The sequence below is a fragment of the Engystomops pustulosus genome, chromosome 1 (genome assembly GCF_040894005.1).
Source record: "Engystomops pustulosus chromosome 1, aEngPut4.maternal, whole genome shotgun sequence".
In the NCBI taxonomy this organism is placed as follows: Eukaryota; Metazoa; Chordata; class Amphibia; order Anura; family Leptodactylidae; genus Engystomops; species Engystomops pustulosus.
In genome coordinates, this window is record NC_092411.1 from 65580565 (window position 1) to 65596360 (window position 15796).

General features: G+C 41.9%; 1 protein-coding gene across 2 annotated transcripts in view; it reads right to left on the minus strand.

Moving 5' to 3' along the window:
* The window catches only part of RNFT2 (ring finger protein, transmembrane 2), a 61847-nt gene that overhangs the window by 44270 nt on the left and 1781 nt on the right, over positions 1 to 15796 (minus strand). For both annotated transcript variants that reach the window (XR_011854256.1, XM_072142631.1), the window contains exons 2-3: positions 7807 to 8012; positions 2468 to 2976 (exon numbers count right to left, since the gene is read on the minus strand). Coding sequence is in view for 1 of the 2 variants with exons in the window: in XM_072142631.1 (XP_071998732.1) it covers positions 2468 to 2976; positions 7807 to 7880 (583 nt within the window). In the remaining variant the exon portion in view is untranslated. The remainder of the gene's footprint in view (positions 1 to 2467; positions 2977 to 7806; positions 8013 to 15796) is intronic.

A 15796-nucleotide genomic window follows, 5' to 3' on the forward strand; every position in this document is an offset into this window, starting at 1 on the left:
TGTGGGAAAATCCATTTAAAGGACATTACCACCAGGATGAATAATTGTATACCAAGCACAAGGACATACTGGTGTGTGTCCTCTCTGTCAGGAACCACTTTTCTTTAAGCTTATTATGCCTTTTTTTTAAGAATAAAGTCTTTAAAAATTATAATTAATAATTAATAATACTTTATTATCCCAAACGGGAACTTAAAGTGTCACATCCGCATTACATCAATCAACAAGACATCACATATATAAAAAACTCACATAAAAAAAAAAAAAAAAACACATATACCATAGAACACCAATACACGTAAATATAAATTTCACTTGAAATTCAATAAATAATTAATTAAATGAATTATAAAAAGTAATAAAATAGTACCCTTCTTTCCCATAGTCCTACATTCTAAAACTAAAACTTCCCTATTTTACCCCTAATTGCGGTATTTGACAGCTCGAGAGCGGCCGGTATGAACGTCTTTTTAAATCTCTCCGACCTGCAACGCAAGAGAATAAAACGGGAACTAAAACCACTGATCTGTGCCTGCAGCACGCCATGCATTGGATGGTCACAGTTATTTATGATTTTTTCCAATTTCTTTATTATCCCACACTGTACAAGTTTCTCCCATCTATCAAATGGCAAACCCACTATCGAGGAGGCTTTCTTAATTATTTTATCCATCCTCTGACAATCCCTACTAGAGATACAATTGCCCCAAGCCACTAGGGCAAAAGCAAATGCGCTCACCATAACCGTATTATAGAAACCAACCATCATAGTCCTCGGGATGTCAAATGCTCTTAGTCTACGTAAAAAGAATAGATTACTATTAGCACGTCTAGAGACCTTATCAATATGCTCATGCCAGTTTAATTTATTATCAATTATTACGCCTAAGTATTTATAGCTACCAACCTGCTCCACTTCTATCCCTGCTATACTAAGCGATTTGGGCATAGCGCCCTTTTTTCTCGAAAAATCTATAACCAATTCTTTCGTCTTATTTACATTTAGTACAAGACCATTTGAGCTACACCATTCAGTAAATGTATTCACTGACTCTCGATATTTACTGTCGTCCCCCTCTGTAATACATCCCACCAATACCGAATCATCCGAGTATTTCTGAAGAAAACAGGCCGAATCGTTTTTCCTAAAATCAGAGGTGTACAGAATAAACAAGAAGGGAGCTAACACAGTGCCCTGAGGGGCCCCCGTACTACGCACCACCTCATCAGACCATATGTCACCCAACCTAACCCTCTGTGGTCTGCAGCGCAGATAAGTCATCAGCCATTTAATCATAGTCGGCTCTATCTGCATAACCTGCAGCTTAGACTCTAGCAATGCTGGAATGATCGTGTTAAATGCGCTGCTGAAGTCAAAAAAAGTCAAGCGTACCTCTGTTTTGGGGGATTCTAGATGAGCACTTACTCTGTGTAACAGATTAATTAATGCATCGTCTACTCCCAGCCCACGGCGATATGCAAATTGTAATGGGTCTACAAAGTCCTTCACTGCACTAGATAAGTGCCGCATAACCAGTCTTTCTAAGATTTTCATGACCACCGAGGTCAACGCTATTGGTCTATAGTCGTTTAACACTTTCGGTCGTGGGACTTTATTTATGGGAACTATAACCGACGTTTTCCATAACGTTGGCACTATTCCACATTGTAGGCTCATATTAGTTTAAGGGGCAAATTAGTTTAAGGGTCTCCAGCCTCCATTAAAACCCATGGAGCCCGGAGCCCCTTCAGGGTCATTTGCATAATTTTAAAATAGTTTTTCTGTAAAAACCAGGGCCTAAGAAGCTAAAAGAAGAGGAGGTCCTGGCAGAGGGGGCACACGCCAGTGTGTCAGTGTGCTTGGTTTACAACCCTTGATCATGGTGGTATATGTCCTTTAACAGAGGATTCTGTCAGGGTGCAAGGTAAGATAAAACACACAATTATATTGTAATGCAACTGCTTAGAAAAGGCAGAAAGACATATTTGCACTGCAGGTGTGATGGGCTTCTGCAACCTATCTTTAGTAAAAATGAGGTCCCTGGCGACAGGTTCCCTTTAATAGTCAGATATTTATGCAAAATCATTACGATCAGTGCTTTCTGTGTTTAAAAAAGAGAATTGAGACAATTATAGTAATCTTGCATAACGCATTAAATAAAGGGTTCACAACCTTTTTTTTATCTCCTCTGAAATCACAACCTACAGAGTCGACTATGGACTATGACTACCCTGAATGGACTTTGGGCCATCCAGACCCCTTGACGGGAATACGGCTGACTTTGGCCACCCCTGCTCCCTGACGCTGGCCACTCAAACCCCCATTGTATGGACTATGGACAGTGTCGGCCACTCAGTCCCCCCTATTTATATTATAAAGTTATTATGGCACGTTCTGTGATGCTTCACTGTAAATTGGAGAGTTGAATTTGAGGATTAATTGACAGTATTCAGCATAATAACTCACCAAGTTTATGCTGGAAACAGACCTTTGCAAGTAAAATAAGAATGAAAGGAAGTCCCTTCTGTAACCAGGACACTATGGCCCGGAGCTCGGAGAGGGCGGGTGCAGGGGTGCCCGCTTCCTCATTGTTCTCCTCCCTGTGACGTTCGGTGGTGGCTGCATGTAGCAGGGAGGGCCTGGAGTGCGAGTGCTGAAAAGGATGATGCTGCTGATGATGATGGGCTGGTGGCTGCGGCTGCTGTCGGTGGTGAGGATGATGATGGTGATGGTGGGAAAAGGTGCTAGTTTCTGAGCGACCACTGGTTTCTTCTCTAAGTGGGGGTGGCATCTGGATGAAAACATCAGCTCCTCCTGGTGTGGACCCCAGGACTAAACCAGACTGTACAGTGATTGGACCAGGCTGGAGACCGGCTAAACTAGAGAACAGATGCTGAGAGGAAGGAGGGTCTTGTTTTAATCCATTAAATACTCCATCATCCATACTTGTATCGCTAAGATTCTGACCTCGACTCCTGAAATAGTAGGATAAAATAATAAAGTCAGGTCAAACTCTTTTTTTTTTTTTATCACTCATCAACTTCAATCCCATGCATAAGAAGGTGTATCCTATTGTGTTTGGTCCACTTCACCAATACACAGATTTATCCAGCTTTACCTTAATTTGGTTAAAGAGTAACTAAACATTTGAAGCAATTTTTTTTACTGAATGCATAGAGCAGGAGATATATGTTCTGCTTGCAATGTGTTTTGAAACGCAATGCAGCGGAACGAGGAGGGACTTGTGCCAATGGAATCTTCGTTTCATAGGAAACGAATGCAATCGGTAACTTACACCATTGCAATGTTTACATGCACAACACTTGTTGGTAATTACAAATTGCATGTGTTTCCTCGGAAACAAAGATGCGATTGGCACAAGTCCCATCCCTGTTCCGTTGCAATGAGTATATTCCAAACTTTATTACGATCATTTGCCCTTTCAAAAAAGTTTACTTACGATTAACCCCTTGCCCCATTTGGACGTTCCTGAATGTGGAAGAGGGAGTATGAAGAGGGATCACGGGCTAAGCCATCTTAATGCTGTTACCGATCGCAGGTGTTAACCATTTAAATGTCACCAGCAAAGGTGCATGGGGCATTTAAATATCAGTGGGCGCCGCCATCTTGGATTCGATTGGGGCGCGACAATCAGTTGCCAAGACAGTCGAGAGTTTAAGTTAAACTCCCAGGCCTGTCTGTAATGGTCAGTGAGTAAAAGACCGATACTGATGTACAGCAAAATCCCCATATACTGCAATACAGTAGTAGTGCAGTATATTGTGGGAGTGATCAGACATGCTAAGGTTCATACAAGGTGAAAATACCGTAAAGTTTAAATCACCCTCTTTTACCTAAAACTGATGTAAAAATAAAAAAGTTAAATCGTAAATATGTTAGGTATAGCAGCGTCCCAAATGCTTTATCTATTAAAATATAAAGACGGTAATTCCTGGTGGTAAACTCCATAAAGGAACATAGCGCTCAAATGTCAGAATCGCCAAACTATTTTGCCATTTTGCATCATATAACATTTTTAACAAAAAGTTGTTCAGGCCCCAAAATGGTAGCAATGAAAACGTCATCTCATTGCGCAAAAAATGACATCTTACACAGCTCCGTACACCCAAGTCAGAATTGGGGTGGAGGTCTGAGGGCTTGGGTTACCATAGATGCCTACAACAGAGGAACAAGGACAATGTACATCTTGCCTCTTTAGCTGCCATGGGCTTCCCTTGGCCAGGTGTGTGAGGGACAGAAAGCTTAGACTTACTGCACACTGGTACAGAGCGTCCACCCCTGATATACAGTTACATTTGGACACAAATCTGCAATGCATTTACATTTAGACCATATTTTTATCTGGATTCTACAAATTCTGTCCAACAAATAAGCGACCCCCCCGGCAAAGTTGCTGAATAAAACTGATATGCTGCAGATGTTAAAATCCTCAGCTGTCAAATTCTGCGCACAAAAATTTGTGATCACATTCAGGGGCGTAACTTGGAGAGGCTGGGCCCCATAGCAGATTTCTACATGGCCCCCCCCCCCCCCCCCCAAAATATATACATATTTAGGCTGCATTCACATAAACGTGTACACGCCCGGCTATAGCGTGGTAGGCACATGTGGGGCGCACTGGAGAGGAGGAGAGGTGATAGCGGCTCACCCCTCCCCTCTCCATAGAGAATGGAGCCGCATGGTCGTTCTTACGGCCATACATAGTTCAGGCTCTATCTCTTTTGCGGCCATGGCTCGAAACAGTGAGTACTCGTTGTGCTCACTGTACCGAGCCCAGGCGCTATAGACGCATATGGGGGAAGTATATCCGGCAGCAAATTTGCAGCCAGATATACGACCCTCACACGTTATTGTGAGTGTACTCCTATACAGACATGTTTATACAATTAGACACATTTCTACACTCTTATATACATACATTTATATACTTATATACACACACACATAAATTTGTACACTCATATACTCGCACCTATATACATACAAGTATACACTTATACACACACATTTATGCACTCTGTTACACTGTATATACAAACTCATAAAGTATATACACACATACTGTATATAAACATCACACATACTGCTTACACATTATATACTATCTATCTATATATATATATATATATATATATATATATATATATATTAAACTCACATACAGTATACACTGACCATATATACACATACATGCAGTATAAAAACGCCATGTACACACATACAGCAAATACACACACATTCAGTATATACAGCATATATACACACATATGGGAAATACACACACACATTCAGTATATACATATATACAGAGCATATACATACATACCATATACACAGCATATGCAAAAACACACATACATCATATATGTGCATATATTTAAATGTGCACATATATATGCTTATATAAATATGTGCGTGTATTAATACAGTAGATGCATATATACACATATACACAGTATATACAGATATACAAAGTATATACTCAAGGAAAATACAAACAGCACACAAAATATATAATCACGTATACAAACAGCACTCCAAGGCGTCCAGCATTAGGTGAAAAAAATGTTCTTCTTTATTCCATGTTTGAAAAAGGCTCCTAGCGAGCCGAAATGTGGCTGTACTTTGTTGTACTTTTTAAACATGGAATAAAGAAGAACATTTTTTTAACCAATGCTGGACGTCTTGGGGTGCTGCCTATTTTTGTGATTATACACAGTATATACACACATACACAGTATATACACATATACATAGTATATACATATATACACATATACACAGTATATACACATATACATAGTATATACATATATACACACACATACACAGTATATACACACATACACAGTATATACACATATACATAGTATATACATATATACACATATACACAGTATATACACACATACACAGTATATACACATATACATAGTATATACATATATACACAGTATATACACATATACACACATACACAGTATATACACATATACATAGTATATACATATATACACATATACACAGTATATACACATATACATAGTATATACATATATACACACATACACACACATACACAGTATATACACATATACATAGTATATACACATATACACACATACACAGTATATACATATATACACACATACACAGTATATACATATATACACACATACACAGTATATACATATATACACACATACACAGTATATACATATATACACACATACACAGTATATACATATATACACACATACACAGTATATACATATATACACACATACACAGTATATACACATATACATATATACACACATACACAGTATATACACATATACATATATACACACATACACAGTATATACACATATACATATATACACACATACACAGTATATACACATATACATAGTATATACATATATTCACACATACACAGTATATACACATATACACAGTATATACACATATACACATACACAGTATATACATATATACACATACACAGTATATACACATATACACAGTATATACACATATACACAGTATATATACATATACACAGTATATATACACATACACAGTATATATACACATACACAGTATATATACACATACACAGTATATACATATATACGCATATACACAGGAGATGCATTTATACAATAATACACAATATATACACAGATAAATACATGTATATACTTACCTTTTCGGATGTTTTGGGGCTGTTTGGATAACCACCCGGCCGTGGCTGCAGGTGGGTGTTCTGGCGGGTAGATGGGTGATCGGATGGGTGCCTATGGGGGGGGTCCTTACACTCTGGGGGAGTCGGGCGGGTGTCTGTTCTGCTGCCCGGGGGGCTTTTGCATTTTTAGCCCCGGGGGGGGGGGGGGGGGGGGGTTGTGAGGCGTCACACTCTGGGGGAGTCGGGCGGGTGTCTGTTCTGCTGCCCGGGGGGCTTTTGCATTTTCGGCCATGGGGGAAGGGGGGGGGGGTTTGCGGTTGTTGCGCGGAGTATTGGGGGAGTCGGGCAGCTTCTTGTTAAGCAGCGCGGAGTGTAGGGGGGGGGGGGTTTGCGGCGGAGTCTGGTGGAGTGGGTTGGGAGCCCGCTCTGCCGCCCGGCAGGGCCTTTGCATGTTCGGCCGCGGAGGGAGGGAGGGGGGAGGGAGCCGCAGAGTACTGCAGAGTATTGGGGGAGTCGGGCAGCTGCTTGTTCGGCAGCGCAGGGTTTTGGCGGGTGCCAGCATGCAGGGGGATGGGTGAGCGTTCACCTGTGCCGGGGGGGGGGGGGGTGGTGTCTCAAGTGGAACCCTGTTACCACATGACCCACTTCTTGATTCACCCTGTTGGCCCCGACGTGTGTGGAAGAGACCTACACCAGGACCGTGACATCGCGAGCATTCTCCTGTGCAGGGGCGGGCGGCACACGGAGGGGGCGGGCAGCTCACGGAAGGTGCGGATTTAGGAGTGGACACAGAGGTAGGGGCCCGGGGGCACGATCCGGCAGGCAGACACTACGGGGACACGCGGAGTCCGTGCATCCCCGGGCCCTTAACCTCACGGGCCCCGTAGCAACCGCTACGGCTGCTACGGCGGTTGTTACGCCACTAATCACATTGTTTACAATGATAACATAAAATGCAACAAAATTTTTGCAGGTGATCCTTTAACCTCCCGTGAAGGAAATCACATCAAATATGTTGCAGGCAATAGGCAACTAGTTTATTAGTTCCCTTCTAACAATGAAACAGAAGAGCTCATGTTGCTTTGCATTTTACCTTTCCGGAGGAGGGTTATCAGTCAGACTGCTGTGTCGTCTCTGCATTGTCCTCAGCACCTTCAAACAATACATTTACAATGTAATGTCTATGGGACAGTGATCAGTACATTCGCTGGAAGGTCTTGAGTACATTGGTGGTCTTCATGTAGTTGACTTAGCAGGCTGATTTTAGAGACCCCTAAATTGGGCCACTTAAAATTGTGGCTGGAACAAAATAAAATATAGCAGGTTACATTGTATAATAGAAACAATAATAACATTAGTACATAATTGTTTGGTCTGGAGGATGTCTAGTAATCAAGACCTGGAAGGGGTTGGCCACTTTTCCTCATGTTTTTTATACTGTGTGAGTGAGTTTGGTGGGCAGAATATTAGAATATTAGGCAATTTACATAGATACAGTACAGACCAAAAGTTTGGACACACTGGGGCTTATTTACACGATCAGATGGTGGCACAGCTGCGCTGGCTTTCATGCGACAGAAATCGGGGGGGTTTCCGACTGATTCGGACTGAACGCAGGATTTAACTTTCAAATTGTGTCGCAAGACCAAGCACTTACATGCATTATCGTCGGAGAATGCACTTTTGGAGGAACTCCGCGACCGGTTAAGTGCCCCACTTTCTTATTCAAAGAGTTTTCTACATTTTCCTGACTATGAAAATTGTAGATACACACTGAAGGCATCAAAAATATGAATTAATGCATGTGGAATTATTTCAAAGTAGCCACCTTTTTCTTTAATTACTGCTTTGTACCCTCTTGGCATTCTCTTGATGAGCTTTAGTGGTAGTCACCATAAACAGTTTTCACATCACAGGTCACCCTGTCAGGTTTAATAAGTGGGATTTTCTTGCCTTATAAATGGGGTTGGGACCATCAGTTGTGTTGTGAAGAAGCCAGGTGGATACACAGCTGAAAGTCCTACTGAATAGACAGATAGAATTTGTATTATCGCTAGAAAAAAGCAGCTAAGTAAAGAAAAACGAGTGTCTATCGTTTCTTTAAGAAATGAAGGTCAGTTTGAAAGTGTCCTCAAGTGCAGATGCAAAAACCATCAAGTGCTACAAAGAAACTGGCTGACATGAGGACCACCCCAGGTAAGGAAGACCAAGTGTCACCTCTGCTGCGGAGGTGCACATTTACCAGGGCTAGGCTTCAGGTCCTCCAACAATAGGATTAGAAAAAACAGCACTCCAACAGGTAATAGTACAAAAAGTACTTCCTACAGAATAAAGTGCCACTTTTTGTACTAAATACTGCCTGTTGGAGTGCCATCTCTTCTAATCCTATAACCACAGTCAACCTTGTGACTGTAGTTGGTCTCTATCGTGCAAAAAAAAAAATCCTAAGTTTTGGGAAACTTCATTGCCAAATGGTGGGGTACTCATTGTCTATCCTATGGACAGAATGTAAATGAGTTGTCCAGGACAAGAATAACATCACTCATTTCCACCTGTTCATGGGTTGTACTTCTATTAAAGGAAACAGGACAGAGCTACAACACTGCACATAACCTAAAGATAAGTGCAGAGTAGAATTTGGGGAAAAAGCGAAAGAGAGATGAGATATCCATGAGATGAATATAAAACATAATGACACTCTCAGCTCTGCTATCAAACCTATAACACACACAGAGTTAGCCCTGCTATATGCCTACCTCCCAGTCTCGCTGGATACATTAAGAGACTTGACGTGACCTCTTGACGTATCCAGCGGACAGAAAAAACGATCCTGGCTTAGTTTTGCGCAAAAACTACCAAACAAAATGCCTTGAGCCCCCTCCATCAGCCGCTCTATGCCTGATAGAGACAGGTTAAAATAATATATGTGAAATGCTGCATTTTTGTTAATAACAGTGAATTAGAGCATGTGTTATTTTGTTATCCTGAGTATATTTAAAGGAAACCTGTCACCACATTTTTCACAAATACAGCTAGTGACAGGTTCCCATAGAGCCATAGAAACCTTAGTAATCTGAAACCCTTCTTTTACCTAAAAAATTGCTTCCCTCACGTCCACATAAAGTTATAGTTATAAATTTGTCTGATATCTTTAGAGGGAGTCGTGGGTGTGGCCTAATGACCTGGGAGACATCATCACAGGTCCTTAAGCCTCTTAACATTAGCAAACTGTACCCCGTGTACATATCTGACCACAAAAAAAAAAAAAATCACAGCATGCCCACATGTACTTCTTTCCATGCAGGCTGCTGTGATTTCATGAGATATAAGCTTGGTGTACAGTTTGCTAATGTTAGGAGGCTAAAAGACCTGCGATGAGGTCACCCTGGTCACATGACATGCTGCATGAAGAGAAAGCATGAGGAGGAGCTGCTGGATTCAGCCGGAGGAGACCACGCCTACCGCGACTGGGTATAGACATCATTGGATACCAGGTAAAATTATAAATTAATATATGGAAAGCTGAGTTGAACACTTTTAAGCTAAACGAAGGTTGTCAGTTAAGTTACCAGGGCACTATGGAAACCTGCAAATGGCTGTATTTGTGAAAAATAGGGAATACCCTTTAAATCGACCCAATAGGAAGTGATAGTCAATACCCCACATCTAGCATTAGACACAGTGGGGGGATTTATTAAGGTGTCGGTGCCTTAGATATAGCCTGCATTAGTTCCTATGATCATGCGTCTGATGTCCTAAGAGGTTGGAGACTCACGGTATATATAGTGGGAATCTAAAGGTTCCCAAATCACTCCACAAGTATAAGCTGCAAAGGCATAGCTCTCCTATTCCTCAGTGTTATCTTGTTTCCCTTAAAATTCATAAGTTATCCTGAGTAAATGAGCTTCACAGTGCACTAGAGGCGGGGCCATGGCTGCTGGCACACCCATTTTCTTCTCTTTGTGCTATCCATTCCATATGAAAAGACCCAGCACTGCCTCTTTACAAAATTGTTGACATTCAACAAAGAAAGATGCAAACAAGAAAGAAGAAAAGATCCACCACTGGTACTCTGGCAGGTTTATTTTGGGAAAGACAAAAACTGAGGTTTCAATAAAAGGGGAAATTACTGAAAAAAAGGAGAGGTATGGCTGTAAACCCTAAGCAGTGATGGTTTTATTTTTGGGGTGATACGGGAGAACCGGTTTAATTTGTCAGATATGAACTGTGTCCTTTAAGTGTTCATTGTCAATCCTATCCTACCGTCTATCAGTACCAGTTATTTTATTTTTCTTGGTAGGGTTAGACATCTGGTCTTCTTTGATCAGCGCTTCCGTATCTGCTCCCAGCCATCCAGAAGCGGATGTCTATGTAGTGACCCCTCAGAGGAACCATAGGCTTGCCTTATACAGTTCAATAATAATCTACACAGTGCTGCCATCTCTATTCATGATAGTGAGCGGCAGGGAGAAGGTACTGAACATTAAAGGGGGTATTCCCATTTCAACAAGTAATTGCTATTGTTTAAATAATAAAAAGTTATACAAATTTTCAATATATTTTCTGTATTAATTGCACACGGTTTTCTACATCTCCGCTTGCTGTCCTTACATAGGAAGCTTCTATGTTTGCTTCCAGTGGACAGAAATCTGACCATGGTCACACAGGTGCTCGGCTCGTTATATCACACATCTCTGATTACTCTCTATGATATTAAAGAGCTGTACACCTGTGTGACTAAGGTCAGATTTCTGTTCACTGCCAGTAAACATAGAAGCTTCCTATATAATGACAGTAAGCAGAGATCTAGAAAACTGTGAGGAATTGATACAGAAAGTATATTGGAAATTTGTACAACTTTTCATTCCTCTCGTCCTACAGGCAGCACTGATGGGTAAGAGTCTGTAGTCCTAATTATGACAGAAGAACACAATAACAATGTTAATTAACAATAAATCAATTAACCGACTGCCCTATAAGTATCCTAGGAGTCAAGGAAGAGGCGTGTTTTTTTCTTCTGTCCTAATTAGGTTTACTGCCAGTATCCTCTTGCTCCCCTGAGGCCTGGGCTGTGGTGCACGTCCAGCAGGGTAGAAGCAAATGTCTTACCAGTGGCAATCTTGGTGAAACTACATTCTGAGGCTGTCCTTCCCCCCGTGGTGGCGGAAGTCCAGTATTTTCGGAGTTTCTGGATAAACTCCCCTCCTACTGCGTCTCCCATTGGAAGCGGGAACCGCTGTATTCTCAGGTACGGCTTTTGAATAAGCAGAGAAGTGGAGGTCAGATTTGTGTTGCACTCAATACTTTGGGGTATAGCTGCTGTTTGCCGCATCTCCCCCTTCCTGAAGCCACCATCTACAATGTACCGTAAGGTGGTTTCTATATTGTTGTGAACAAAGCTCTTGCTAACCTTAGGGCTCAGCGCGTCCCCTGCATCCTTTTCTTATGTTAGAAGGATTTGGTTGTTAGCCCGGGTGTCGCCTCTGACCAGGTGCATTGCATTTCCTGTTGGGAATGTTTTAAGGCTGTACTGTTCAGGTATGCTCTCTGCACCTGCCAGGCAGCAGAGTCAGTCTGAGCTTAAGGTTTGTTCCTTTCATGAGTGCCCTTGTTCCTTCATTTGGCATGTCCTAACACTTGTTGTTTGTGTTACAGATGTCCAGCCTTGGTAAAAGGAAGAGAAAGTCTCATCATAGAGACTGTATTAGCTGTGAGCAGCCTATACCGGATGATTGCCCTGATGATGTTTGTGCCCCTTGTGCAGCTCCTGCTCAGACTTCAGGAGGAGACGTATTTTTTCAGTGGATGAAGGAAAAAATGTCTGCTGTATTTGATGAGATGAGTTCAAAGAAAAAGAAGTCTAAAAGACATCATAAACATAGAAAACATCATAGGCAATCATCTTCTATATCTTTGCCTTCTAGTAGCTGCTCAGAAGCCCAGATAATTTCTGGGGATAGCCCTGAATCGGAAGGTTCTGGGCCAGATGTATCTGAGGATTTTTTTCTGTTTCACAAAGATAAAACCTCTAAATTGATCAAGGCGGTTAAAAGTGTAATGGAGACAGATGAGTCTCATAATGACTCTGTTAACCAAGATGCACTTTTTTATTTTCCCAGAAAAAAAGCCAAAGTATTGCCTAGTCATCCTGATCTTAAAGTCCTCTTTGAACAGGGTTGGTCTAAGCCTGAAAAAAGATTTGATTTGGGGTCTCGTTTTCGAGCAGTATACAAAATCGACCCTAAAGAATCTGAAGAATGGGAATTGCCTCCCAAGATTGATATCCCAGTGGCTAAACTATCTAAAAAATCTATTTTTCCTGCAGATGAATCTTCTTTACTTAGAGACCCTCTTGACAGGAAAGCTGACGCTATGCTCCGCAGAAGCTATCAACTCTCAGCAGCCATGGCTAAGGCATCTCTTGCTACTGTGCCTGTTGCACGAGCCTTAAGATTATGGCTAAGCCAGATTGGTCGGGACATTTTGGATGGAGTCCCTAGAGAAGAAATTTATGAGAATTTGTCTTCTGTTAAACTTGCAGGCGATTTTCTGTGTGATTTTTCTCTTGACTCTTTAAAACTTGCATCTAAGAACATGCTAACGGCTAACTCTGCACGTCGTGCCCTGTGGATAAAACCCTGGACAGGGGATGTAGCCTCCAAACATCACTTCTGTTCACTTCCCTTCCACCCATCTTCCTTGTTTGGGAAAGACCTGAAGGAGGTGTTGAAGAATCTTAGTGAAGATAAGGGGAACTCTTTTCCACAAGTAGCCAGTACCTCCAAAAAACCGAGCTTTCCACCTAGAAAAGCAAGACCAGAAAGACCTTTTCGTGCATTTCGTAACCGACGTAGAGGAGTTCAGAAGTCTAAAGACAGAACTGTCTTCCACAGTAAAAAAAACGAGAAGCCTGACTTCTGACGCCATGCCAGGTCTGTCTCCAGTAGGTGCAAGGGTGGCAGACTTCGCTCACTTATGGACAGACATCACATCCGATGCTTGGGTACTGTCCACAGTAAAAAACGGTTACGCTTTGGAATTCGACAAGATTCCGCCAGAAAGATTTTTGAGTACAAAAATCGAAAAATCTCAGATCCTTCCCTTGTTGCACGAATTTATCCAAAAAAGAGCTCTAGAAGAAGTCCCTTTGTCAGAAAGAGGAAAAGGAGTGTACTCCGCAATATTTGCTGTACCAAAGCCAAACAACAGGTGGAGATTAATTATAGACCTCCGCTATCTAAACAAATTCTTGACCAAAATTGCATTCAAGATGGACTCCATAAAATCGGCCACCGCCATTCTACAGCAAAGCAACTACATGGCCAAAATAGACCTGGCCGATGCTTATCTCCACATTCCCATCAGGAGAGGTCACAGAAAATATCTGAGAATAGCAATTGTGACCAATTCAAGAACTCTTCACTACCAGTTCACCTGTCTGCCATTCGGCATTACATCAGCCCCTCGCGTCTTCACCAAGACCACCATAGTTCTGGCGGCTGCACTGAGACTTCGGGGGATACAGATCGTGCCCTATTTGGACGACTGGCTGATCATAGCAGAGAATCAATCTCTCTTGAAACTTCATCTTCAGATGACAATCGATCTTCTACAACAACTGGGTTTCCTAATCAATTGGGAAAAATCCCTTCTTATTCCAACAACCAGAATTCAGTTCCTGGGGTATATTCTCGACTCGTGCAGTATGACTATTCATCTTCCTCAGGAGAGAATCTTGAAAATCAAGCAGTCCGTGCACTACCTTATCAAGACAAGATGCACAACGGTCAGAACAGCCATGAGGGTCCTGGGTCTGATGACTTCAATAATAGAAGCAGTTCCTTGGGCAAAGGCACATTTCAGACAGCTACAACTCAACATTCTGGCTGTTTGGAACAAATCTCCAGCAGGATTCGACAAACCGATTGTACTAACTCCTCAGACCAGAGTCAGCCTCGGTTGGTGGTTGAGGAAGAATTTGGCGTCCGGCAGATCTTTACGTTTTGTTCAACCCCAGATCCTGACAACCGATGCCTCATCCTCAGGTTGGGGGGCCCACCTCGGCAATCTCTGGGTTCAGGACAAATGGAATTCCACAGACAGGACTCTGTCCTCAAATCAAAGAGAATTGAAAGCCATTTATTTAGCCCTGAAATTCTTTCAGACCCATCTGAAAAAACAGCATGTGAAGGTACAGACCGACAATCTGTCATGTGTTTATTACATAAACAAGCAAGGGGGTACCAGGAGCACACCCCTCATCAAACTGTGTCAAAAGATTATCTCCTGGGCCGAGGAAAACCTTCAGAGTCTGACAGCAGTCCACATTCGAGGGTCTCTGAACACTCGGGCAGACATTTTAAGCCGCTCTCAACTAAGACCAGGGGAATGGTCCCTGAACAGTGTTATCTTCCAACAGATTGTCAGTCGGTTCGGTTGTCCACAAATGGACATGATGGCGACCAAACAGAACTCGAAGTTGCCAATGTTTTGCTCTCTTTACAGGTCAGACCAACCCTATGCAGTGGATGCCCTGTCTCTTCCCTGGACCAACCTGTTCATTTACATATTTCCTCCGATACCGCTCATTCAGAGGATACTTTACAAAATCAAAGAAGAGAAACCGAATGCAATTCTGATCCTACCATTTTGGCCACGCAGAGTATGGTTTCCTCTTGTAATGAGGTTGTCCAAGGGCGAATATTGGAAACTTCCTGCAGTTCCACATCTCTTGGAACAGATGGGGTTTTTCCATCCATCACCACAGAAGCTACAGCTTACGGCCTGGAGATTGAGAAGAAGACCCTAACAGGTCTAGGTCTTTCATCCAGAGTTATAAAGACATTGTTGTCAGCTAGAAGACCAGCGACCATTAAGTCCTATGGTAGAGTTTGGAAAGTCTTCACATCCTGGTGTTCAGATAATTCTGTATCTGAACCTTCAGTCTCAGATATTCTTACTTTTCTACAGGATGGCCTTGATAAAGGTTTAAAACCTGCTACCTTGAAGCTTCAGTTTGCTGCAATCAATGCTTTAAATAACAATAGATTCTCATCTAATCATTTAGTACGGAGATTCTTCAA